This window comes from Amborella trichopoda, chromosome 1 (genome assembly GCF_054954075.1).
Source record: "Amborella trichopoda isolate Santa Cruz 75 chromosome 1, AtrichopodaSantaCruz75HAP2 v2.0, whole genome shotgun sequence".
Lineage (NCBI taxonomy): Eukaryota > Viridiplantae > Streptophyta > Magnoliopsida > Amborellales > Amborellaceae > Amborella > Amborella trichopoda.
This window is the reverse complement of record NC_142336.1, coordinates 12632185-12658322: the sequence shown is the minus strand read 5'-3', so window position 1 is coordinate 12658322 and position 26138 is coordinate 12632185. Positions and strand designations below refer to the sequence as shown.

The window sequence follows — 26138 nt, the reverse complement described above, 5'->3', positions numbered from 1 at the left end:
GAACAACAAAGAAATAGCAAAGAAGAAAGGAAGGATTTATTTAGGGTCCTGTGAAAAGATTTTTTTTTGGGGGGTGGACTCACTTGCAAACCTAGAGAGAGGATTAAATCTCTCAATCTTTGGGGCTGACTCCCCTACAGACCTGGAGCAGGTATATTCTCTCATCCCTTTTTGAATTTCAATTTATTTTAATGCTCACCTTGTCCAACAATAAATAAATTTATTTTAATGCTCCCTTTTCCCAACATCAATTAGTATTAGAGGAAAGAAGATCTATCCATCACAATGCCGCCAAAGCCGGCCTTTGCAATCGAGGATATACTTCCACAAATTATAGAGGTCCTGAAACAACAAATTAAAGATGTTGTAAATCAAAGAAAGCACAATTCAGGTCATGGAAGATTTTCGTGTTCAAATTAGCTTTAATTCAATGACACATTGGGGAAATAAATCAGCGGTAGCAACATTTAGAAAATATCGATCACCAAGAAGAGGTTGCTGCAATCCCATAGATCAAACACCAAATCTCACCATAAGTATTTAATTGAGTTCCAAGACTTAACTCAAGAGACCAATCCCACACAACACGCAAATTTACAAGCAAGAAATTATTTACCATAATCTCTCACCCCAGGTGGCGATTCCACTTTAGAATCCCGATTCTGTGAATCCGTCAAGGAATTTTCATAGAACCAGTTTCCTTGAAGTCAAGAATCTTGATTCCATATTTTAGGAATCTCGATCCCACATTTGTTGATTTCATTTCCACACCTATTGAATCTCCAGTTGAATTTTATGGAATCTAAATACCACAGCATCAAATACTTTGGTTCATAGCTGCAAGAAACCACGATTTGATCAACATGGAATTTGCTTCCACCTTCATAGAATCTCGATCTGATTTTTTTGGAATACAGATTCCAAGTAATCAAATACTGAAGTTCACAGGTGCATGAAATTGTGATTCGATGAACATGGAATCTCACTTCACTTCAAATACAAATGAAATCCCATCTGAGCTATTTGGAATCAAGATTGGAGAACATTGAATCCCATGGTTCATAGGTGCATTGCATAATAATCCAATCAACGCATGGCCGAAGTACTGGTAACACAAATCAACATTTAAAATACAAATATCTAGAGCCATGAAGATCTTAATAAAGTACCATACTAATGCATTTTGTAGGCAATTTTAAGGCAGGTACAGCTTGGGCCTTGAGCTTTAAAATTTAAGACAACTTGGGCCTTGGAGCATTAAAAATTAAGTACTCCATGCCTTCAACCTCCTTGCAAAAGGGCAATCATAAGGCCCATACCCCTCGATGATTCCACTGATACAATGTGAATGTAGACAAAAAAGTATTATTTTATTTTCTCTTGTTAAATATACTCACTTCCATTTCAGCACAAGAAGTAAATGGTATATTTTGACAATAAGGTTAGGATTCTTACATAATTGCCTTTCTAATACTGCTAGAACCTAGTGCCTATTTTTTGAAGATAATCAGAAAGAGATTTGGGACTGATTTTGATTACATTTCTAAAAGTGCCAGAAGTGGCGGCTATGTTTTACAGATAATTTAGAAAGAGATTTGGGTTCCATTCAGATAACTACACATAGCAATACAATGGCACAAACAAATTCCCATTTTCAACTATAAATATGAAATAAAATTCTGAATTTAAACTATACATGAGATAATATTTGTATGTTTTGTAAACACCATCACAAATTCCATAGTGGGCTAGGGGTGTTTATTTATTGTACATTAACCTAAATCTAGTATTACGGCCATTCGACCTTAATTCCTATAGCATTGATTTCAATACTAGGGCAACCCTTGTTCAAATCTTCATGACATTCGAGGATCTAGATTCCAATGCTAGGGGAACCATGGCCAAGCGTACTGAATACATTGATTCCAATACGAAGGGATTCTTGCATAAGATTAGCCCAGAACCTCGAAGATTTTCCATTTGAAACAAATTTCTTGACGATTTCTGATGTGGTTTGTTGGATGTGGGATCCTATAGATATAGAAACCTCGATTCTAATTGGGATGAAACTTAATTCCTAGAGGTAGGAATCTTGATTCCATTTGGGCTGAAACTTGATTCCAAACTGGTAATTGAATCTCGGTTCCAATTTGTCTGAAACTAAATTCCAAAGAGGTAGGAATCTCGATTCCATTTGAGTTGAAACTCGATTCCATATAGGTAGAAATCTCAGGTCCATTTGGATTGGAACTCATTTCCAATTAAGTAGGAATTTGGTTTCCTACAATTCCCCATGTTCGAATAGTGATTCAAACAATAGGAATCGTCCAACCACCCCCAATTCTGCGATTCTGATTCTTAAGTCAATTAAGAATCTTGAGCATTTCCAACAACTATGGGCAAGAACCATGACATATAAAAGCGATTGGTATTAAGGTCGATCTCCCCGTGTTTTATGATAACTCCATGTAGAGCAGCATTTAAAACATCGTCCGATTTTTAAACAATCGACCGACTAACTCAAGATCGGTCACTAGCCGATCCGGATCTGCCCCGATTCCAACGGTCATGTATGTAGGATTTTTTTTTTCAATGCATTAATCGGTGGACTAGTCAGCACTAATCGATGATTTGTTCTAAAAATCAGCCGATAAGTGCACTGTCATAATGCAGAGTCTGCAAAGTTGTCTTTATAACATTTTTTATATATTTCTCTTCTTTTTTTTTTGTTTTCTTATTCTTTTATTTCTGTACTTAAAACTTTATATATTATCAGTGTTTCAAATGGCTGGGCGGCCACCAGGTTTTGGGGGCCTGAGCGCATTGCCCAAGCCTAAGAGCCCAAAAAAAGCAGATATCCCTGGGCACCCGGGAACCCGCCTAGGTGGCCACCTGAACCCGCCTAGGCAGCTGCCCAGGGGCGGAAATGCCCTTCGTTGAGGGCATTTTTGGGTTATTGTTTTAATACTAAAGGTGCAAAATTGTAGGTTTTAGGTTCATTTAAAACCTAAAACCCATTAGAGCCTATTTTAAAGAGAGAAAAACCCAATAAAAAAAAATTTTACTGGGCCGCCCAGGTTCTGGGTGCCCGCTTAGGCACTAGGCCGCCTGGACCCCCCCAACTGCCTAGGTGTCGTATAACACTTTTTGAAACACTGAATATTATTCTAAATTTTTGCACACGGTTTCTATTCAGCCAGCCTGCATATTGTAGAAATGCGGGCTTCGCAATAGATATATTTTTTAAATATAATTTGATCCCAATTTTTAGAGAATATATAATATTTAACATAGAGATCTTGAATATGAAAAAAAAAAAATTGAAACTAGAAATATTAATTATATTAAGAAAACATTTGGACCGCTAGTTGCAATTGTTTTTAGATGGACCACCTATTTGCATCCATCTTTAAGATGGATGCTTTATGCTTTTGGACTGTATATTGTAGAAATGCGGTCCATCCCACATGAAACAATTTTCCCAAATTTTTTATTTGCCAACTGTAGGGTTTGCCGCCTTGGGCAAGTAGACTCAGATGTACCAGAGTTGGTCGGGCGTGGCTGGGTGCCAAGCTCGTAAGTCCCTCAACTCGAGGGATATAAAATTTATTCGTTGTTCATCTGATTTGATCTTCAATCTAATACCTATACCACCAACCCCACAAGGGGCATATAGACACAGATACGAGAGACAGAGACGGAAATTTATCAAAATTGTCACCAAGAGACGAACAATTTTATATTTTACCTAATTTTTTAATTGAATTCCAAAATACTCAAAACAACAAGCATGGTCTTGAATTGAAATACTATACTATTTCATAATATTATATCATATTATATTATATACGATATATTATATATTTATATTTATTTTATTAAAGTAATTTATATTATATAGTGTACATTGACTACATATTATATATAATATATAATATATAATATTAATATATATTTCTTATATATTGATCTCTGAAAAAGTGTTGCTTCAAGTGCCTAATCATTTTCTCCGAAACCCAACTATGCTTATTATATTTATTTTTTTACTTCTTTTATGTGCCAATATAAAAAATAATACATGTACTTAAACATTTTTTTACAATTGTTTTGGGATTTTTTGAGGTTTTTGGATTTTTTACCAAAATTACATTTCTCAAAAAAAATCGAGACACTAATCGGCCGATCTAGTCAGAATTGGTCGGACAAATCGGATTGGGCCAGAACCGACTAATCGACCCGATCCGTTGTTTTGAACACCAATGTACAGACTTTTATTGATGGGACTGTATACTATGAGACCATTGAGTTTTGGCACGTAGTCAAAATCACTTTTGGCCATTGGATGTGAAATCCAATAGATGAAAGTGCGTGACAACATTCAATAAGTTTTACTTTGGACTTTGTGCCCAAACAATGACAAATTCTCAACCACCTGATTTCAAATCTAACAATTAATTATGATTGTGACCTTGTATAAAAAATAAATGGTCTCAGAGTATACATTTCCTTTATTGACTGGTTGAGTTCAACTGTAAATTTCTTTGATTGGAATGATAAAGAGCTTAAAAGAGAAATCAAGATTATGCTCGATATCCTAGAATTCACTACAAATTTCACATTAAGTGTTTCATTAATTGCTTCATAGAAGAAGACAAAGTACCCAGGCATATGGTCAGACTTCATGAACAACTATTCAAATGGCTTTTAAAGGATGTGATAAACACAAGAAACTCTAGATCGAGCTCCTCCTAGCCACGGGACAATGATGTAGTCGGGGTTATTTTTTATTTTATTATTTTTGAGAAATTTATCAAAATGCACATAAGAGATGAACTATTTAAAATTGCACCCATTTCTTTTGGTTTAATTTTAAAATACTCATCAAAATGCACACGAGCATGACTTGGAATAGTTGCAAAAGGGTAATAGTTGATAAGTTACATGTATTTTGATAATTTCCATTATTTTTTTATACACTAAAACTAGCTTTAGGTTACATGGTATTTAGTTATTTAATTTAGGGTACTTGTGTCTTTTTTTGGTTTTAAAGAATTGAGGGGTCGGTTGGAAGTTTGATTTTTGAATGATAAAGGGTTAGAATTTAATATTGGATACGGTTTCTTTAGGAACAAGTAAGGTTTTAGGGTTTTCTATAAATATTCAACTAGTGAACAAGAAACGAAAATACAGAATGGGACTTTATTTTGGGCATTGTGAAAAGATGTTTTTGGATTGGACTCCCTTACAGACTTAGAGAGGGTCAAATCAATGTTATCAGGATCGGACTAATTACCAAATTGGTGATAGGTCTGGTTCAATCAAACCATATTGACCACGCATCAAATTGGCTTGACCAGATTTTAAAAATATAAAAAAATATGAATAATAGTTTAAAATATAATATATTTGAAAAAAAGTTGTCCAACTTTGTTTGGCCAGTCGAATTGGTCAAAACTGGCCCGTCAGACTTGACTGGCTTTTTTATCAAACCCGGGTTCTACTCTGGACCAGACCGGCCAAGACACCAAAAGATGATTCCATTGGTCAGGCCACCAATACGGTCGGATCTTGATAACTCTAGGTCAAATGACTCAACCCTTAGGGCAGACTACAAGAGAGGAGGTATGTTACCTCACCCCTTTTATAATTTTATTTTTTTCATTTTCAATTTATTTTCCCACCATTCTCCTACCAACAATCATCATCAAGGTTCCACTCGAGTCATCATGCGACTCGAGCCCATAGTTATCAAGACAAGACCAAACAAGCAATCCAACAGGTACCTTGGCCATTCTAGTCCAAAGTAAAAAATGGGTTTGACAAAAAAGCCAATCAAAACCAATGTTTGACAAACTTTGGCCGGTTCGATCGATCGATTTCGACAGGTTCGATCAGCCAAACAAAATTAGGCAACTTTTTTTTCTAACATATTATATATTTTCAAACTATCATTCATAATTTTTATATTGTGAAAATCTAGTCAAATTGTTATGACCAGCCGGTTAAACCAATTTTGACTGACCAGACACCTTACTTTCTCGATAGCTGGTCAAATCCTGATACCACTACTCGCGCCTACATCATGGCCTCCATGTATCATAGCCTAGACCCACAATTTTTATCCATCGCCATCATCTTATTCCCCAAATTACATTATGCCAAAGAGGACCACATGTATTGGTCCCATCGTCAAGACTTATCTCGCTCATGTCTATAAACACTAGTCTCGATCATGCATCAACAAGGCCACCGAATTCAAGAGTTCATGAACGGTTTCAGCCAACCTAATCAAGTCAAGAACTTCATATCCTTAGTGACATCCTCTACCACAAGCAGCCATCATGATGGACAAGAAACGTGTTATCAGGATAGGACAAGCTACCAAATCGATGATGTGATCCAATTAAAATCAATCTAACCACCAGTCTAATAAATTTGACAAGATTTTAAAAATATAAATAAAAAATATGAATAATAGCTTGAAAATATGTAACATATTAAAAAAAGTTGCCCAACATTGTCTGGTAAGTTGAACCAGTCGAAATTGGCCGGTCAGACTAGCAAGAAGCAATCAAATACTAGTTTTGACTTTGGACCAAACTAGCCAAGGCACTGATCAACAATCTGATCAATCAAACTACCGGTCTTATCTGGTCATGATAAATATTCCTATTAAAGGCACAAAAATAAAGGGTTAGTTGAAATCTATCATAAAACCGATGCCCCGATTTCATCATCATTATCAGAGCCATTTCTCAAATATTTGTAGTCGACTATACGAATCCTAATCTGCCATTTTAATCTATCAAGGACCATACCCTCAGTGAGCCCATAAGTCTCCATATTATTTCCCACTACTTCCGGCCATGTCCTTTTGGGCCTACCCTTTTGCCCTTTTTGCGCCTTCTACTTGAACCAACTCATACCTCTTGATCGGTGTTCTACTAGGTCCTAGCCCACCTAAGTCTACTTTCTCTCATTTTATTGCTTATTGACGTCACACCAAAGTTCTCCCTAATGTATTCATTTTGAATTCTATCCCTTCTTGTCTTGCCACTCATCCTATGAGTATATTGTTTCTTGACCACCCAACATTCCAACCCATAAAGCAAAGCTGGTCTCACAATTGTCCTATAGAACTTCCCCTTCAGCTTCATTGGTGTGCGGCAATCACAAAAAACTATGGTTGCACATCTCCATTTCGCCGACCAAGCTCTAATTTTATGTGCAACATCTACCTCAATCTCTCCATTTTCCTGAGTTATCGACCAAAGATATCCAAAGTGCACTTTTTTTGGTATTTCTTGGCCGTCAAATCTTAACTACTCCATCGTTACGTCTCTTATTATAAGCTTGCATTCCATATACTCTGTCTTAATCCGGATAATTTTAATATGTTATTTGAACCTCTTCTCTAGAGAAATAAAGATGTAACAATAAACTGGTCTTCAAAACCAAATGGTGCAAAACCATAAGCATGGAAAGTAAAACTTTGAGACCAATTAAACAACAAATTGAACTCGCCAATCACTCGAAGAATAGCCAATTAAACAAAAGGAGGGAAAACATATCCACTTCTTAGATCACGATCAAAGTTGAGAGCGAAAGATCTTAGCCTAGTCGATCCATTACACACAGTAATGTCTTTAACTCCCTTAATCACCACCACACGAGGGAAAGAAACAAAGGTCTTTCCAGACCTAACCGCACCACTAGCACTACTCCAAGTATGGTTGTTTCTCGACACCAAGAGGTCTTCTCTACTGCACTAATGTACAAAGGGCATTTTCAATTTCATCAATCAAAAACATCATCATCAACTACCAAACTACAAAAAACCAAGAGTTTATATAGAGTCCCACATGTCCAACCCTAGTTGACACAGACCAAACTGCCCTCATGCAACCCCTACATAGTTTTAAAAAATGGACCGCCCAGTGCCTAAGTGGTCCAGAAGGCCTGTGAGCATCGCCCAGGCCCAGACAGCCAAACTAGGCGGATATCCCGGTGTCCTTGCCCAGGAACCCGCCTAGACGCCTGCCTGAACCGGCCTAAGCGACCTCCCAGGGCCTGTGCCCCGCCCAGGGGCCGAAATGCGGTCCTTGAGGGTGTTTTTGGGTCATTTTTTTAATACTAAAGGGGCAAAATTATAGATTTTAAGTTCATTTAAAACCTAAAACCCATTAGAGGCTATTTTAGAGAGAGAAAACCCAAAAAAAAAGAAACATTTCTACTAGGCCGCCCAAGTTCTGGGCGCCCGCCTAGGCGCTAAGTGGCCTGGACCCCCCCGACCGCCTAGGTGCCGCCTAGAGCTTTTTGAAACAGTGAACCCCTAGATTAAAAATGACCAAAAAATGCCCTCAAAGTGAGAGAGAACTCCATGTATTACCCCTGTTGCACATTATCCCATGTTGCAACTCCCATGCATGCAACCTCCATATGCAACCAAGTTCCCACGTTCCAAGTCCCCATTCACACAGCCAAATTTCCAAACATGATAACTCCACACAATTGACTCCTTAACTGTTGGAACTCAAAACAAACATTACCCTCCGCTACCATGTAGATTACATGAGGACTCTACACCACTCCATTCTATCCTAGACTTTAAGTTAAAACCAAAAGTAACCCCTTAATGACAAACTACAAAATCAATCCTCAACAAATAAAACAATTGCAACATGTCCCTACTTCAAATTTGGAAAAATAAATATGAACTTGGTCAAGCCAACTCCTAGATGTGATTCGCATCATCCTCTTCGGGTTGAAGAAGACTCGAGTCCTCTGGGTCAACATCATCATGATACTTGAACAAGTCTCGCACATTGAAGATCGGGGAGATACTCTATCCACTTGTCATCTCCACCTCATAGGCATTGTCATTGATCTACTTTGCATGAACTAGGACTTGGACATATCTTCTTCGCTTTGACTTGTGATCTTCAATCTTCTTTGCTTTGAGCTTTAGATAGGTGCCAACAGGAAATATCTCCTACTTGAGATATGTCATATCATGAGGTCTCTCCAAATAGCTACACACATTGCTGTCGATTCACAGGATTTTTGGTACTTGTCATAGCATTCTTCCGAATTCTTTTGAACCTTCCCATGCAACATCTAGGCTTGCTTTGCAGCACCTACATCATAGGTCAGAAACTAGATCATGAAATGCACTAGTGTCATACAACATACCACTCTAAAAAAGGAGTTTTTGATTGCACGATTTGGAGATTACTGTAAGCAAACTCGGCCATTGGTAGCAACAAATCTCACACCTTCACATCCAAGCAAACTCCTTAGCACACCACCGACATGATGCAGCGAAAATCCCCCAAACAGAAAATTAAGAGAACATACATTCTCTCTTTACAATAAATTTTCTTTCTTTCATTCAAAACAAAAACCTTGCTTGTTATAATGAGACATCCCATCCTTTTCTGAAAGAATCTCCTTTCCAAAACCTTAAAGATAACTTCCTAAGATAACTTCTACATCTTAACTAAAAAAGAACCTTCCTAAATTGAACAAAAAAAGAACCTTCTTCCTAATAGATAACTTGCTATCAGTGTCCTTACCTTTTGTGTAAGGTTTCTTACAAAATTAATTAAATAAAAAATACAACTCAATAAATCAAAGGGACTACTAAGATGGACTTATCCTTCTACTTCCCACTTTGTTGAATTCTCTCATCAAAATCTTAAACTCTAGGCTTCACAGGATGGCTTACTTTATCTTCTTTCCCCTTTTCCATATCTTGATAATAACGAACAAATTAGGAATCCGAGAATCTAGCAAAGCCAAGCACATCAATCCTAAGGAATTACAATCGTTAAGCATGCCAAGATATGCAATAAAGTCCCTTTCAATCCCCCAACAAGAAGTAACTCTAGCAAATAATAAAATTTAACCCAAAAAAACATCTATCCACATCTCCAAAAATAAAAATAATATAAATAAATTTTTGAATCAACCCATTCTTAATTTGCATCATTCTATCCTGGTTGGAGAAAACTCATCCTCGAGTTTTGAAACGAGCTAGGATGAATTTTGTGTTGAAACCATGATCTTCTTGAACCTTGAAGGCCTATCACGATCGTCAGAATAATATTCAAACTTATATATCTCTAGATACACAACCACTCAATAGGATATGTATTCATCTTCATTCTTTTCATCAGTGAAATAATATGAACCTTTATTATCAGCCTCCACGCATTTTTTTGTAATTTGATATCATATTTTCAAAATACTCATTGTTGTATTTCTAGCCTCCCTAATTTGTGCCTCCTTCATCACCTTATTTCTTTCTTCCGCTAAAATCTTCATAGGCTTGATCTCCTCTGGTTTTAGGTGGACATCTTGCTTCTCCATCTCTCCATTTATAAGAAAGATAGTCTTGCTGCCTCAAGCCCAATTTCTTTCCTTTCATCTTGTTCTTCATCAAATATAGGACCTGCATTAAAAATAGGGTCACCCATGACATGAAGGAATGATAATTCCAATTGAAGATCCAAGCGCACTTGTTCTTCACCTTCAACTGGTTCTTCATCAAACTTAGGTAGGTCAACTTCAATCTTGAGATCTCACAATCTACTCACCCGAACATGAGGCTCACAACGCGGAGCGTGTGCATAGAACAGGTTCTCTAAACTAGCGTTCGACTCACAACTGCCATCATTGTGTGTTGGGGCTGATTCATGCCATTTTCCATAAAAATCCTCACGATTTGGATTTATCCCTGTAGACTCCTCTTCGTTTATGGCACGTTGTTGTTGTTCTCATTTGCGCAACAACCATGTAACTCTCACCGTCAAGTAGTCAATTTCCTTGCACAATCCGATCATATCGCATCCCTAGGGCTACGACCGCTATGGCCACCATAACCAGCCACCGCAATCTCCAGTTGTCCTCCAACCATGCTTTGATACCAACTTGATGCAGCTAAAATCACCTAAAGAGAAAATTAAGAGAAAACACACACTCTATAAAATAAATTAACTCTCTATAAAATAATTTTTCTTTCTTCCATTCAAAACAAAAACCATGCTTGTTACAATGAAACATCCCATATCCCTTTTTAAAGGAATTTCCTTCCTAAAACCCTTGAAGAGAACTTACTAAGATAACTTCTGTCTTGCCTAAAGAGAAATAACCTTTGTACATTTAAGAAAAGGATATCCATGTTCTTAACTTTTGTGTAAGGTTTCTTACAAAATTCATTAGGAAAAATACAACTCAATAAAGAAACGGACTCTCCTAAGATGAACTTATCCATCTACTTCCCACTTTGTTGAATTCTCTCATCAAAATCTTAAACTCTAGGCTTCACGTGATGGCCTACTCTATCCTCTTTCCTTTTTCCCATATCTTGTTAATAACAAACAAATTAGGAACTCCTCCCATCAAAAGAGAACTATGAGATCCTAGAATCCAGCAAAGCCGATCACATCAATCCTAAGGAACTACAACTGTTAAGCATGCCCAAGATATACAATAAAATCCCTTTCAATCCCCCCAACAAGACATAACCTTAATAAATAAAATTCCTAAAAATTAACCCAAAAAAATCTACCCACATCTTTGAAATTTATTTTTACTTGAATCAAGCCATTCTTGATCTGCATCACCAAACTCCTATTAATTACCTCTGTTTGACCATCAGTTTGGGGGTGTTAAGCTCTATTGAATTGCACTTTGGTTCCCATTTTTCCCCACAAAGTCTGCTAAAAGTGGCTAAGGAAGCTGGTGTCACGGTCCAATGTGATGATTTTGGGAAGTTTTCACAAAAATACACTATCGTTAAAGAGGAGATGACCAATCATCGTAGCATCAATGGTCTGCCTACATGGTATAAAATGTCATCTAATACTTATCCACTTCTACTACAATTGCATCATGACATCTCGCGCTCCTTGGCAATCATCCCACAATGAAATCCATTGATAAATGCAACTATCGCCTAGTTGGAATAAGCAATGGTGCATACAAACCAATTTTTTTGGAAATGCCCCATGGCCACTTGACATTTCATGCACCTATTAACAAACCTGTACTCATCCCATGGCATGGAAATCCAAAAATATATTTCCTACATCAATTGTTCTATCCCTGCCAAAATGTCCACAAAGACCTCCCAAATGCAAATTAGCAATGAGAAGTTCCCTTAATGCTGTATTACATACCCATAGACGGGTACAACAAAACAAACAACCATCAGAAAGATGAAGTGGTGGTAAGATTTACTGTATCTCAATCATCATCTCTCCAATGTAGCCTTGAAATAAGGATCATCAAGATAGGCCTCATGCACCACTTCAAGACCCACTACTTCCACTACCAATGTCCTCACCAAATGTGCATGTCAACTAAGGGCACCAGCCACCCTATTTCGCTATCCGGACTAGTGCCTTATAGTGAATGTAAATTCTTGAAAATAAGCCACCCACTCTGCATGTTTTACTATCAATGCTTTTAAGTGCATCGTGGTCAGTGTAAAGGACAAACTCATGTTGAATTACGTAGTGTCGCCAATGACAAAGTGCTTGAATAACGACATAGAACTCGATGTCATAAATCGAATATCACCCCCCTGTATCATTGAGTGTTCCACTGAAAAATGCAATAGGCCTTTGCTCTTGACTAAGCACAACTCAAATCCCCACATGAAAGGCATCGCACTCAACCTTAAAGTCCAAGTTTTAACCTTTAGTTCGCAATCACTAGGCAATAGTAAAGATTAGAAGAATAAAAAAAAAGCTACCCCCTTTTGTATTTCCAAAATCATGGTAGGTTCATTGAGTGTTGTTAAATCTTGGATTCTTGAAAAATAAGTGTTGTGTGTAACTTTGAGAAAAAGGACAAAGAGAAAGACGATGAGCATGTACTACAAGATTTCTTAGATGGGCCAGCTCAGAAAGATAAGTTTCTTTTATCTCTCATCATCATCATCAAAGCTTTTTCCCAACTATTTGGGGTCAGCTAAACAAATCCTAGTCCACCATTCTGCTCTATTAAGGGTCATACCCTTGGTGAAGCCATAAGTCCCCATATCTTTTTTCACTATTTCCGACCATGTCCTCTTGGGCGTACCCTTGCTCTTTTTGAGCCTTCTACTTGAACTAACTCACATCTCCTAACAAGTGTTGTATTGGGTCATCGTTGCATATGACCAACCTACCTAAGTCTACTTTCTCTCATCTTATCACCTATTGGAGTCACAACTAAGTTCTCCCGAATGTATTAATTTCGAATTATATCCCTTCTTATCTTGCCACTCGTCCATCTCAACATCCTCATCTCAGCTATACTCATCCTATGGGTACGTTTTTTCTTGACCACTCAACATTCCACCTTCTAAAGCAAAGCTGATCTCACAGTTGTCCTATAAACTTGCCCTTGAGCTTATTGGTATGCAACGATCACATAAAACTCCAGTTACGCATCTCCACTTCACCCACCCAACTCTAATTCTATGTGCAACATCTTCCTCAATCTCTCCATTTTTCTAGATTATAGGCTCAAGATATCGAAAGTGCACTCTTTTTTTATATTTCTTAGCCATCAATCTTAACTATTTCCTCATCTGTACTCCTAAAATTACTAAACTTGCATTTTCTTTTCTCTCTCATGTTTTTTTTTTAGTGTCAACAGCAGCAATAGTGGGTAAGGTATGTATATCAACACCTATTATAGTTATGGTGAATGGTACCCTGGTGGGTAGGCCTGCAAAAGGGAGACCTAAGGATTCTTTGGAAGGCAAAGTATGCTATGTCCATTGAACGATCCCTGCCAATGCATGGACATACAAAATATCTTATCATCATTGGAAGGACAGCACTATTATATTCAGATGTCTCTTAGTTGAGCAAGCATTGCCTTTGATGTTTATATAAGATGTCATGAGAAGATTAGTAACAGAAAAATGAAGACAACTGCGCAACTGGATATTTCATGGTAAATTTCAGAAAGTTCCCTCAAGTCTCCTTTGCTCTATCTGAACCTGCCTTCTGCAAGCACCCACAAAGAGCAGCTTTCAGATCCCATTTTAGAGACATCAGAAGGTAGATCAGTTCATTTAAGGAGGCTTTCATTCAGTGGCAAGATTAAATTTGTCAATGCATCACTTCTAATCTGCTTGGCATTACGTTCTTTTTTCTTGTTGATTATTCTTGTTTTCTCACTGCTCGTTATTGTAATTTAAGTGTTTTTGAGCCTAGAGTTGTCATTCGCATATATGAATTGAATGAAATGGTTGCTCCCTTTGTATATATTGACTTGAATGAAATGGGGTCAGCCTTTTCCATCCCACATCCTTTGAACTGCAACTTTCATCTTTTACATATAGCAGGAAGGATAGCATGAATATATGAGCAATTTCAAGATATTCTCTTGGAAGCAGAGTAGCTAGTTAGTGTGTACATCCATCTAGTCCAACAACACCACACCTACCATGAAACAAAATTGGTGCTCATGGTGAGGAAACCTCCATTGTAGGAGGTTTCATTAGTAGCAGCATGGGGCCACAATATTAACTACAATAAGTGATGGAATAATTATGCAATTCACGTAAAATTGTTCCAAAAACACATGCATCCTCATTCTAGAATCTTTATACAATCCAATGCAGATATGGAATAATGCAACCAGAAGTGCAAAGCCATTGGGGAATCATTATAACTGAAGATATACCAGCATGGAATATTTTATCATCAAGGACCCCCATTAAAAGTAGTTTTTGAACTTTATAATGTCACATCATATGCTAAACAGGAGAAAATCATAAAATATATTTGCAGTTATTTTAGAAAGTATACTAGGATTTCACACTATGTGAAGACCGTTGTCCACTGGGTCATTACCGTTCATTGATATGATGGATAGTGATGGGGCAGAGTGTGGGAACCATGACGAGTCTTCTTCTAGTGAGCCCAAATCTCTCTCCATCACCATACATCATTTCAATAAAAGTGATGATCCAATGGGCAATGGTTTCTCTGTAGTCCACTTAGCAATAGTACTCTGTTTTCTTGAGTCAATAAGCTTGGTTTGCAAAATGAAGGATAAAAGACCTCATCATTCTCCAACAAAGCGGGATAACATTATGCACTATTTCTAGAGTATCATAGAAAGTCACTGAAAAGAATAACATTTACATGCAAAAGCAAATCTTACCAGCCAATGCTCGCCGTATATCACCAAATCTTGGACCTGTCCATACTCCACGTCCCAGCCTATGTTGAGCAGCCCTCATAGATGCAACTTCAAATCCACTGCAAAAGGAGGCAATTACAAAAGAAACTTAAACAATCACACACAATGATATAGATGCTAATCTAGTTGGTGATTTATAAACCAAACAAAACAACTCTCCAATGCTCTCTACATATCTAAACATTCACCTTGCATTGTCATTTGATGCAGAAGCAATCCCATCTATTATGCTGGAACCAGTAACAAAATTGGTAGCACTTGCTGCCCTTAAGAACAAACTACAGTTCCGGCCATACTGAAATGGCCAGAAAGCATCCTTAAGATCCCTCAACATCTGCATGCAAAGGAGACAGGCATAAAACTACTAATTGTAAGGATAAAACAGTTTTGCTGCAACATTATGGGGACAATATGGACAACTATGATGCAGTGGATTATGGAAAACCAGCATGCCTCTACATCACTTTCTGTCATTACAATTCATGGTGAGGACCCAATGGATTATGGAGTTCTCATAGCAAATTGGATTATAGCATGCTCTGAGGACAATGATCGATATCACGTTCAGATTTTGTGGGCATGAATATCCACTTAAAATGCATTACAAAATACAATTGCGGTCTAAATAGAAAAGGATAAGCTAATAAATCCAGCTCGTAAGTTGTTGTATCATTGGTTGCAGGATCTTCTATAAGAAGGATGGATAAAACTGAAGGTGGAATGTATAGATACACATATTTGTACTGCTAGACTGGACATCCCGAAAAGCAAACCAAATATTTGGACATGTAACAAGCAGGCAATTCAAGATAACATATGACTATGAAAAAAAGATGCATGGAAGCCACAAAGTGGCCACAGACTTTATTTAGACACAAGCCAAAAAGTATGGCAAAAGTCATCATTGCCCAAATCCAACCACATGCTGATTTAGGTGATTCCAGACAGAATTGGACTAACGTTGGATCTGATCCAGATTTTCAAATCAGATAGACACATAGGGCAACTATTTCATCAGCAAAAGTCTAAAGCAAAACTAAAAACACAAACAAACACACAGACACAAAAAAGAATTCATTTGAAATAGAGGCCAATTAGCCACAATTGGACCAGTTGGCAAACCAATTATCAGCACAGAATGGCGGCTGCCTTTCACAGTCATTGGATCAGATCATACCCCTAAAGTCTAGGGGCCTGAAATGCTTGGACTGCTGCACATCTGCACATATTGAATATGTTATGCCCATAGTGCCTGAAATCCATTATCATGATCTCTTATAGTTTCTAACAACTTGCAGAAGGATCCATCCCCTTCGAACATCTATTGCAAACAGGTATCAGTTTTCTTGCACATAGGTTGAAGCTTCGAATAACCTTTTGCCTTCATATTGCATTATCTTCTGCTTTGAATCTAGTTTAATAGTCATCCTACTTGATACTTTCAAGGTGCACCGTCCATAAATTTCTTTGTTTCTAACAATAAGATTCTCTCTCCTTCCAGAATTTCCAAATTACAACAAAACATATAAACTATCACCAGGGTCATCATGTAGAACTTCATCAGCATTCTCATACAAAATTAATAAAATGAACAGGTGATGAAAAACTATTATATTATGCTTTATACGGAGTTTCTTACAGTTTTGCACTCCTATTTAAACCCATGGGTAACAACAGCCTTGCCTCGGGGACTGATGAGTCACAATACCATAAAGAGGCCCTAGCTATCAATTCGGGCACTTTCTTAATGTAGCACACAATAGTCAGTTTTTATGAGAAGTTCGCAATTAACCAAATAAAAAGAATCGCTACAAATTAATAGTACCAAAACCCAGTATGAATCAAAAGCCACATTCTATCCTAAAGTCATTATATCAATAATTTCTTTTTATATGCATGTAATCTCTAGCAAATTACTCGCATAAGAACATATCTAAATCACAAAGGACCATTACTCATTTAAATCCAACAAAACCTCTTGACACCACATAAATGATATGCATAAACAAACTTCCAAAACGACCCTCGCTTACTACTCCTTGGTAACTATCAAAGTGTCTCCTAAACGAATGCTTACCTCCACTAGAAGTGATAGCGGTGTCATAATGTGAGGTTCATCAGACACCTTGCTTTTTTGTTTATCATAGCCTTGAGGAAGACTGACAAGGTCATGAGGAAAGTATATTTCAATGTCAAAATCTACAACACCATATAATCGAAGCATCTTTACCATTTCCGAATAAATAACAGCAATCATAACCAAGGATCCAGTCCGACGCGTCAATACCTGTTTAGCATGAGTCAAAAGGATGGTAAAAATCAGTGATTAAAAACCCAGACTCAAGCAAGGACTCACTAGGGTCTTGACCCTGAGTCAGAGACTGACTAGGCTGAGTTAGCGATCTCACTTAGATGAGTCTCTATTAAAACTACAAAATAAACTAGGTGATCAGACAGACTCACCCCTAGTCTCAAAGTTACTCATAAGGATGAGTCCAAGTCTGAGTCCCCAATTTTTTAACCACTAGGAAAATATCACCACAATAACCATCTTTAGGAAGATCGTTGTGGGGTTGGCATACCGAATGAAGGTACAGATCTCTAACATCTCTGTGATTCATAGATGTTCGTCGGAACCCCTGTGGGAAACAAATCATGCAAAAAACAAAGCAGCAATCTCAATTCAATTTCAAAATTATATGATAAATGAATCAATTGCCATTTGACAGTGGGCATAAGCTGAAGCCATAGAAGCTACATCCAAGGTAGTCAGAAACAAGGAAATGCACAAGAAATAGAATAAAATGTGTTGAGACAAGGCATAAAAGCAACCAAGCAAAATTGTGCAACACAATGTTTCTGGTTCATCTATTCATCATGTCATTAATTTACCATTGCAACAAACAGTTTAGTATCTCTGAAAGTTAGAAACTCCAAAATACAGAACAAGAGGACAAAGAGAAACATGATTCCGCAGCCCAAAGAATTCCACCAAAGCCTTTTTTATTGTTTTTTTGAGAGAGAGGGGAGGGAATAAAAATAGTAGGCTAGGACTCGACTCTCCAGGGTCCCAAGCATGAGTGAGATGCCCACCTGGTCGAGCGCGGTCCTACTCGCCCGAGTCCTCGGACGAAATACAAAGAAAATCCAAGACCCCATCAGAATAGCACCAAGTCTCAGGGTTACACACCCAGCACTCTGCCAAGTCCAAGAGACTCGAGCAAGTCCAAGTCCAAATCTGAGTCACCAATTTTTAATTATTGCCTGTAACTCCATATTGTTGATTTTCTAACAAACTAATAAAGAGTACGAATAACTTTTCTGATGTTAAATGGATTCTTCTATCTAGGAGCCTTGCCCATGTTGGACGCGTATCGACACACATATTGACACAGATGCTTCTTGATTCTTGTTCTTGTTTATTAATCATCGAATATATCATTTAGAGACTTCGTCTTCTTTTTCTTTTTAGTCGACACATGTGAACTTTGACAATGTCTATGGAACATTGAGATTAACTAAGGATTCAACCAATTAAGGGATAGTTTCAACATGAAACAAAATATTATCAAAACATAATCAAATTTAGTTGTCTCTTCATAATATAGCCATGTCACCAAATCTTCTTCATGGCACGAGGAATTTGACACTCCATACCCATGTCAGGTATTGACACACATAGCTGTGTCCATGCAATATAGAAGCTCTCCTTATTTAGTAAAAAAATACTTCAAAAAAAATATTTTTTGTGCAATAAATCATATAAGACTTAGAAAAGAATGTATCATCAACTGTCAGTCTACGAGAGCTACTAATTGACCTCCAATATTTTATGGAAGCATCTACGCAATGCCTATGGGCGAAAATGAACAGTGTTTTAGCCCATAGGCTCATCACCGCCCGAAAAAATAGGGCAGCGTGCATTTTTCGACCGCCATGGACCTAGCATGTCCATGGCGGTACTATCACGTACATATTAGGTCCGTAACAGCCAAAAAAACATGCGAAACCGCAACGGACTGTGCATCGTCCATTGCGAGTCCATTCAATGAACCGCCACGGACATAACAAGTACGTGACAGTGGCAAAACACTATACCACTTCACCTGTAGGCATTTTTTAGGTTTGTCCATATTTTATTTATAAACATAGCTACCTTCAAGGATATGTGAAACCACATTTACTTAAGTGGATCGCATACATGAAGGCATAGCATACACCAGATGTATATGCCATATAAAAAAAACATAAGCAGTGCATCCACCATGTATTCTTTAGACAAAATAGTCAAGATGAATAGTGGTTCAAAGACAATGTTGCATGAACACGAGTATGTGCATGAACGTCAGACATGGTAATGAGCCATTGCATTCCTCATGTCATTGAGGAAGATGATTTGATGATACAGCTATATTGCGAACAGACAACGATATATGGTTGCTGCTTATCAGGAAATAAAATATTTGTAAAATATTTCAAATTCCATTGATATTTAAAAATTCACATGTGTCCACTTAAATTAAAAAAGAAGATCAAGTATTTAAAATGATGAAATCAATGGTTAATAAATAAGAAGGATCTAAAGAACATGTGTAGGCACATAGTTACTAGGATCAGGAGCAAGGTCAGATCCTAAATAAGGATCAGGACCATGGGATAGAGAGATGTACGAAGATCTGTGGGGTAGGCAACGAGATCCATACACCATTAGTTAAAGGGATCGTCATCCAAATAGTTGGACAGCTCGATTCAAATTTGCCCTGGAATGAATGATAAAGTATATGACGTATATGGGATCAAAGTCTATCCAGCTTAAAATCGGGACTCCCCAAATAGGGTACTCTTGCTGGAGAACGAAGTGCTTTGAACAATAACATTAAAGTTTTTTCTAAATAAAAAAACCAAAGTAGCATTAAATACAAAGAATCTTATTTTGAAAATACATTTTAATTTTTTGTCATCATTGGAATATGTTTCCTCCGTTTGGGTCCTTTCACTTACATGCGATTGGGCATGCAACTAGTCAAACGCTCTATAGATTCAAAGGCAAAAAAGGGTCCAGAGGCAAAGAAATGGCCAACCTGCAAAGGTCTCTGTAATGGTGGATAGGGTTAATGAGAGGGCATTAGAGACAAAGACCTATAGTATAAAGCTTATAAAACTGCCATTGAGTGAAATGAAATTGATTTATGATAGGAGATGACTCACGTTTAGTTGCTCTCCTTTGTCTATGTGTTCCATAAATATGGCAGCAGCTTTTGTGTTATGGTGTTTATTTTGTGACTTACAAATTCAAAGTTCAAACTACATGCTTCAAAACCTGGTTGCCACTGTGGGAATTGGAATTGTTTCCAACTGGTTGATCTCTTTATCAAAACCCATTCAAATTTCAGAATTTTTAGAGAAATATGATCTTGCACACACACACAGAGATTATGGTCTGAGTTAGAGAGAGGATGGTTAGTGCATGAGACTCGAAATGTAATATCGAGCTTTAGTGCCAATGTAAGAGAAAACTGAATCCAAGTTGGTGGAGGCTCGATTCCACTACTTACCCATGGACTTATAATTTGGATGAGAGGGATCTAGATGCCATTAACTAGGGGTCTAGATCCCCAATTTTGCGGATAAAGGCCCCTAAATTCAAAAAAATGTTTGGAATCAAGATCCCTTGTCCCGAAGGCAAGATCTAGCTTCTGGAGGTGGAGGGGCCACCTTCTTGGGATCCCAGTAACCATGTGTAGATATATTGATCGATATGCATTCAAGACTAGCACTTCACCCACCCAAACAACATATGTAGCATAGTTCAAAGAAGACAGACATTCACACCAACATTATGTGTCATTTCTGTAGTTGATGAAAGTATAAGATAAACATAATATGTACGACATACAACATTTACGTTGGATATCCACTAATTCACCATCTGATATCATGGAAGATGTCGAAGACCACCATAAGTTGGCATGATGGTTGCATATGATGCAAATTATCGATTCTTCTCAAATCAGCACCTTTAATTGCAAAAGCTTAATAAAATAACAAGCCTTAAGGGAAAATAAGATTAGAGAAGGAAGAAACCTAGCAAAAGCAACTAGGAATCCACCTCCAAGTTTTATTAACTCAAAGTTTTCCGACAAAAGTACTAGATCTCCATGAAAACCCTTTAATAGCAAGTATTTAAGCCAACTCAAAACCCAAAAAAGCTCCTACAAAATCCTAGCCATCCATTTCTTTTAATCCTAACCATCCATTGTTACCATAAGATAGCTGACTAACCCTGCCCCAACAAAATTGGAAATAACAACTAAAATAAAAAATAAAAAGCCCAAAAAAACATCATTATAGTATTTTCTCCCCTCATGGTCCTACGACCTTTCTTTGCCCAACCACAAACTATTGGTTGTGGTCGGTATGGCTCATCATTGACCCCCGGTTGAAAGGAACTCGACTCGGATGGTTGTCTTCAACATAGAGGGCCAAAGGCATTATAAATCTGAATCCACCCTCATTAACTCTTGCTCGAAAATCTACATGCCCATTGGAATATGACATTCCCTTCCATTTGACAAAATATTGGTGATATGATTGCTTTTGAGTGAGAAAGCCTTTGGTCTTCAAAACTAGCTCAATTTCTTTGTTCTTCTTTCTTGGAATTGTTTCATCATATCAACAATTACTTCTTCTTGAGTTTCTAGAGGGTCTCCATAAAATTCAAATAAATCAACAACATTAAACATCAGTGAGATATCCAATGCCTTCATTAATTCCACCCCATATGCATTATTCTCATATTTCTTCAAAATTAGGCAAGGACCTACCTTCTTGGGCTAAAGCTTATTGTAGGTTCCTAATGCAAGCCTTTCTTTTTGCAAGTATACCATCACTAAGTCACCCTCCATGAAAATCTTCTTTGATGCCCAATTGAAGCTTCTGGATACTTTGCATTACTTTCTTCAATTTTCTTCCTAATTTGGGCTTGCAAGTCTTGAATATTGCTCAGCAAAAGCATTAGCACGATCACTTGCCTTGCATTGGTAATGGCACTAGGTTGAGCACATGATTAAGAGTCCTACCATTAACAATCTCAAATGGCGATTTTCCCATCAACCGATTGACAGAACTGTTGTAAGCAAATTTAGCCTGGGGTGTCCCACTGAGATGTGCTATCACCAACAAAACTCAAGAGGGTTACTCATTCACTACTTCAGTTTGCCCATCTGTTTGACAGTGATAAGAGCTAGAAAATTGAAGCTTGATTCCTAGGCACATCCAAGGATCGTGCCAAAAGTGACTAAAGAACTTTGTACCCGATCGAATTGGGGACCCCTGTACCCTCACGATCTTTTTGAAGAAAATATTGGCAATTGTGTGGCATCCTAGTTTCCTACAAGGAATAAAATGTTCCTTTCAGGAAAATCGATCAACAACAACAAAAATAGAGTCCACACCTTGTGTAGTTTGCAGGAGTCCTAGTACAGAGTCCGAAGAGATATCAACCCATAGGGCATCTAGACCTTGGGGGAGCATAAAGACACGTATTTTGTGTGTAACATTTTGATACTTCGCAAATTCGACGTCGAGTCACAAATCTGTCAACATCCCTTCACATGGATGGCAAAAAACATTTTTTCATTCACCATGGCCAAAGTTTTGTCTCTAAAGTGTCCACCTAAGCCTCCATTGCAAACCTCCATAACTCTCCTCTCCCTTAGGGAGCACTCTAGTACATAATCACACACCCCCATAGCCATCACACATTAGGTACTCTCAGCCATAAGGGTCTCACCCTTATATGCATCTTTCCCGGACCTTGCTGAAAATTGGATCATCCTTATATTGGTTTTTTATCATTTCAAATCCCTTCTTCCATAGCCAAAGTTCCAAGCAAAGCCACCCTTCTACTTAAATCATCAGCTGCTTGTTTTGGGTTCCAACCTTGTGCTTCAATAGGAAGTCATATACTTGAATGAAGGTTATCAACTTAGCACAAGGTGTACCAAAGTGCTTCATGATACGAGTATAGAATAAACTCCTTATGGATCAAGTAGTGCATCCAATAATGCAAGGCTTGCATTATGGAAGGAATCCAGAGACCGGTGTTGGAAATCACGGCACCTCTAAAGAAGGTGACTTTCATCTCGTTCCTAATCCTAACCAACCTCAAGTGGTCCTAGTTAATGAAGAGTTCAATGAAGCCTTCAATTGTTTGAAAAAAAAGGGCGAACATGGAAGCAAAATTGATCTCCTGAGTTCCATTTTCCACTCCATTAAAGTCCAATTCAGGCAATTGGTTGGATCTTGAGGAGGAAAATGCCAATGACAAACCCATATATGATGAAAAGACGGCTAAGTTTGAGATATTTGCATTAATTCCCCGATCTTCATATGTTGATCCATTTCGTAAGGTGTTTTTGCAGCCATTACTTTTTGAACCAGTAGAGAAGAAGGTAAAAGAAGGTTTTGGATTTGATGCAAATCTCATCTTAGGCCTCTTCAGAACTCCATGACAAGTTTTTTCCAACCAGAGGAAATTGATACAGGCATAGGATGGGCATATTTAGGTTTTTCTTTGGGCTTTTTGTTGGAATTTAATTGAGGGGACTAAGAGAAGTTGTCTTAAGTTTTTATTTTATTTTATTTTAGTAGTTATTTATGATTTTGTTAGGGGTAGGGTTGATCATTTATTTTAGGTTAATAATGGATGGCTAGGATTAAAAGAAAATGGATAGCTAAAATTTCGTAGGAGCTTTTTAGGGTTTTGAATTTGCTTATATACTTGTTACTAAAACGTTTTGGGGCAATTCTGTTACTTTTCGACGTTTTCGTTGAAGTACTTTAGGATAATAAAACTTGGAGGTGGATTCCTCATTGCTTTTACTAGTTTTCTACATTCTTTACTCTTTTTTTCCCTTAAGGCTTATTAGTTTATTGAGTTTTTGCAAATTAAGGTGTTGATTTGAAAAGAATCAAATCCTACTTTGCATCACACAACCATGATTTGCTTTCAAAAATATATTTGCAAATGGATTGTTTTCGTAGTTACCTAGATCTTTACCTTTCCCACTACATAGACACATAAGAAACAATCATACTGTTGACACCCCAATGCCATATCTGTATCGAAACATAGCTTCACAATATCATTGTCATATACCCAAGTTTTAACTATATGATACATGGAAATAGTATACCGTCACTCACTCGAGTCCACTTGGACTAGGGCGAGTAACTTCACCTCACCCTATGGGCCAAGCCAAGTTTCCTAGAGGTGGGTGGTATAACTAGGGGATATAAACAAATTTCAAAAAACAAACCGAAAAATATATGAAAATGGTCCTTTCAATCATCTGTACACCAACAGTACCAATACCTTTGCTCCCACCTCATAACAACTTTTGACAACTCTGCTCAATGTACCTACCAAGGTAAGGGACCTACAAGACCAACTCCAACACCATTTCCTAACAAAATCTCTCTCACTCCCTGATCATTATACCATTCAAAACAGGCAAAAAGAACAACACCAAATTTCGTCAGTAGCAAAAAGATCCACCTTTAGTTCCCATTCATAAGCAGTAATTCATTAAAGAAAACATCATAAATTTCGAAAAAAGACAACCATCCTTTGAGCAAAGGATCGGATAGAAAAATCTGAAGTACCTTGTGAACGTAGAAGTACCTCTCCAAACTCTGGATGAAGGCATCAGGTGGAGGTCTAGTAAGGGGCAGATGGTGAGCAAAGAAGTCCATAGAAAGGTCATCAAGCCTCTCCACAAAGGAATCGACAGGCAATGGTACTGAAGAATGGGAGATTAGGGCATCATCCTCTGCAGCAATTTGGAGTGCAGCTCTTCCCAGGTCGACGGGCCTGTTTATGGCAATGCTCGTCTCCTTTTCAATCACAGAGAGCCCGTCAATCTGCTTGAGAAAGCCTTTCCTTGCGGCCTGCATAGAGAGAGAGAGAGAGAGAGAGTTCATCATGTTTATAATTGCAGGCTTGTGGAGAGAGCTATTGTTTTTCGGATCACAGGAAGAAACTAAAACGGAAAATCGCATGATTTTTCCAACAGCAAGAAGAAGAGAGAAAGAGAGAGGATTTCCATTTTCGTTTTTTTGCAAGCAAAAGAATAAAATGGAAATGAAATAGAAATAAATAGAGAGCAATTTCATCGTTTCTCTGAAAAAAAGAGAGAGAGAGAGAAGGGGCGGGGCGACTGACTCTGGCATGGTGAGTATCGACTCCACAGGCATCTAGGGCATCGTGGAGAGGCGAACCATTCGCAAAAGGATGATTATGATGATGCTCTGAGGAGGATTTGCACACGATTAAATTGAAGAGAGAGCGTTTGTCATTGCATTTCCACAGTGAACGGAACTTGATCCCATTGTTGCAGGTGGCGGTGGATAGAAAGGGAGCAACCCACGGTGAAGAGCAAGAGGAAGTAGCCATCGCCATCGTCACCAAGCCTATCAACACCGCCTGCTGATATCTAAATAGTACCTACCACCGCCTGCTGATATCTAAATAGTACCTACCAATGGTTTAAACAACGGATCGGTGACCCGGATTGAGCTTCCAAACAACCTATCCGGATCGGCGAATCGGCGATCGGGATAGGAAATCGGATGAATCGGTGAGTATAAAGCTTAAAAAAAATCCGAAAAAATTATTAAAATTCATTATAAATATTATTTTTTAGGAATTCAATAAGAAATGAGGGTACTCCATTAAGAATTTTCATGTTTTTGAATGAATATGCGAATATTGATATGTTCTTTCCCTGCATGAACCGCCATTCAGCATTTAATTTACATCACACAAAAGGATAAAATATAATTATCATGAAATAAGTATATCAACATACATGGACTACAATAAAGCATAAAATTAGTAACATATGATCTAAAAATAAAATGATAGA

At 37.7% G+C, this 26138-nt stretch overlaps 1 protein-coding gene across 10 annotated transcripts in view; it reads right to left on the bottom strand.

Moving 5' to 3' along the window:
• The window catches only part of LOC18444574 (uncharacterized), a 31967-nt gene extending 6211 nt beyond the window's left edge, over nucleotides 1–25756 (bottom strand). The window contains exons 1-6 of one of the 10 annotated variants that reach the window (XR_016045079.1): nucleotides 25436–25732; nucleotides 24877–25161; nucleotides 17674–17849; nucleotides 17441–17497; nucleotides 15399–15544; nucleotides 15172–15269 (exon numbers count right to left, since the gene is read on the bottom strand). Coding sequence is in view for 9 of the 10 variants with exons in the window: in XM_006854740.4 (XP_006854802.1) it covers nucleotides 15172–15269; nucleotides 15399–15544; nucleotides 17288–17497; nucleotides 17793–17849; nucleotides 24877–25161; nucleotides 25436–25672 (1033 nt within the window). In the remaining variant the exon portion in view is untranslated. Of the gene's footprint in view, nucleotides 1–15171; nucleotides 15270–15398; nucleotides 15545–17287; nucleotides 17498–17673; nucleotides 17850–24876; nucleotides 25162–25435 lie in introns of all 10 variants that reach the window. The other 9 variants (XM_006854740.4, XM_088852619.1, XM_020673805.2 and 6 more) reach the window with 9 other exon arrangements.
• Between the last annotated feature and the right edge of the window lie 382 nt (nucleotides 25757–26138).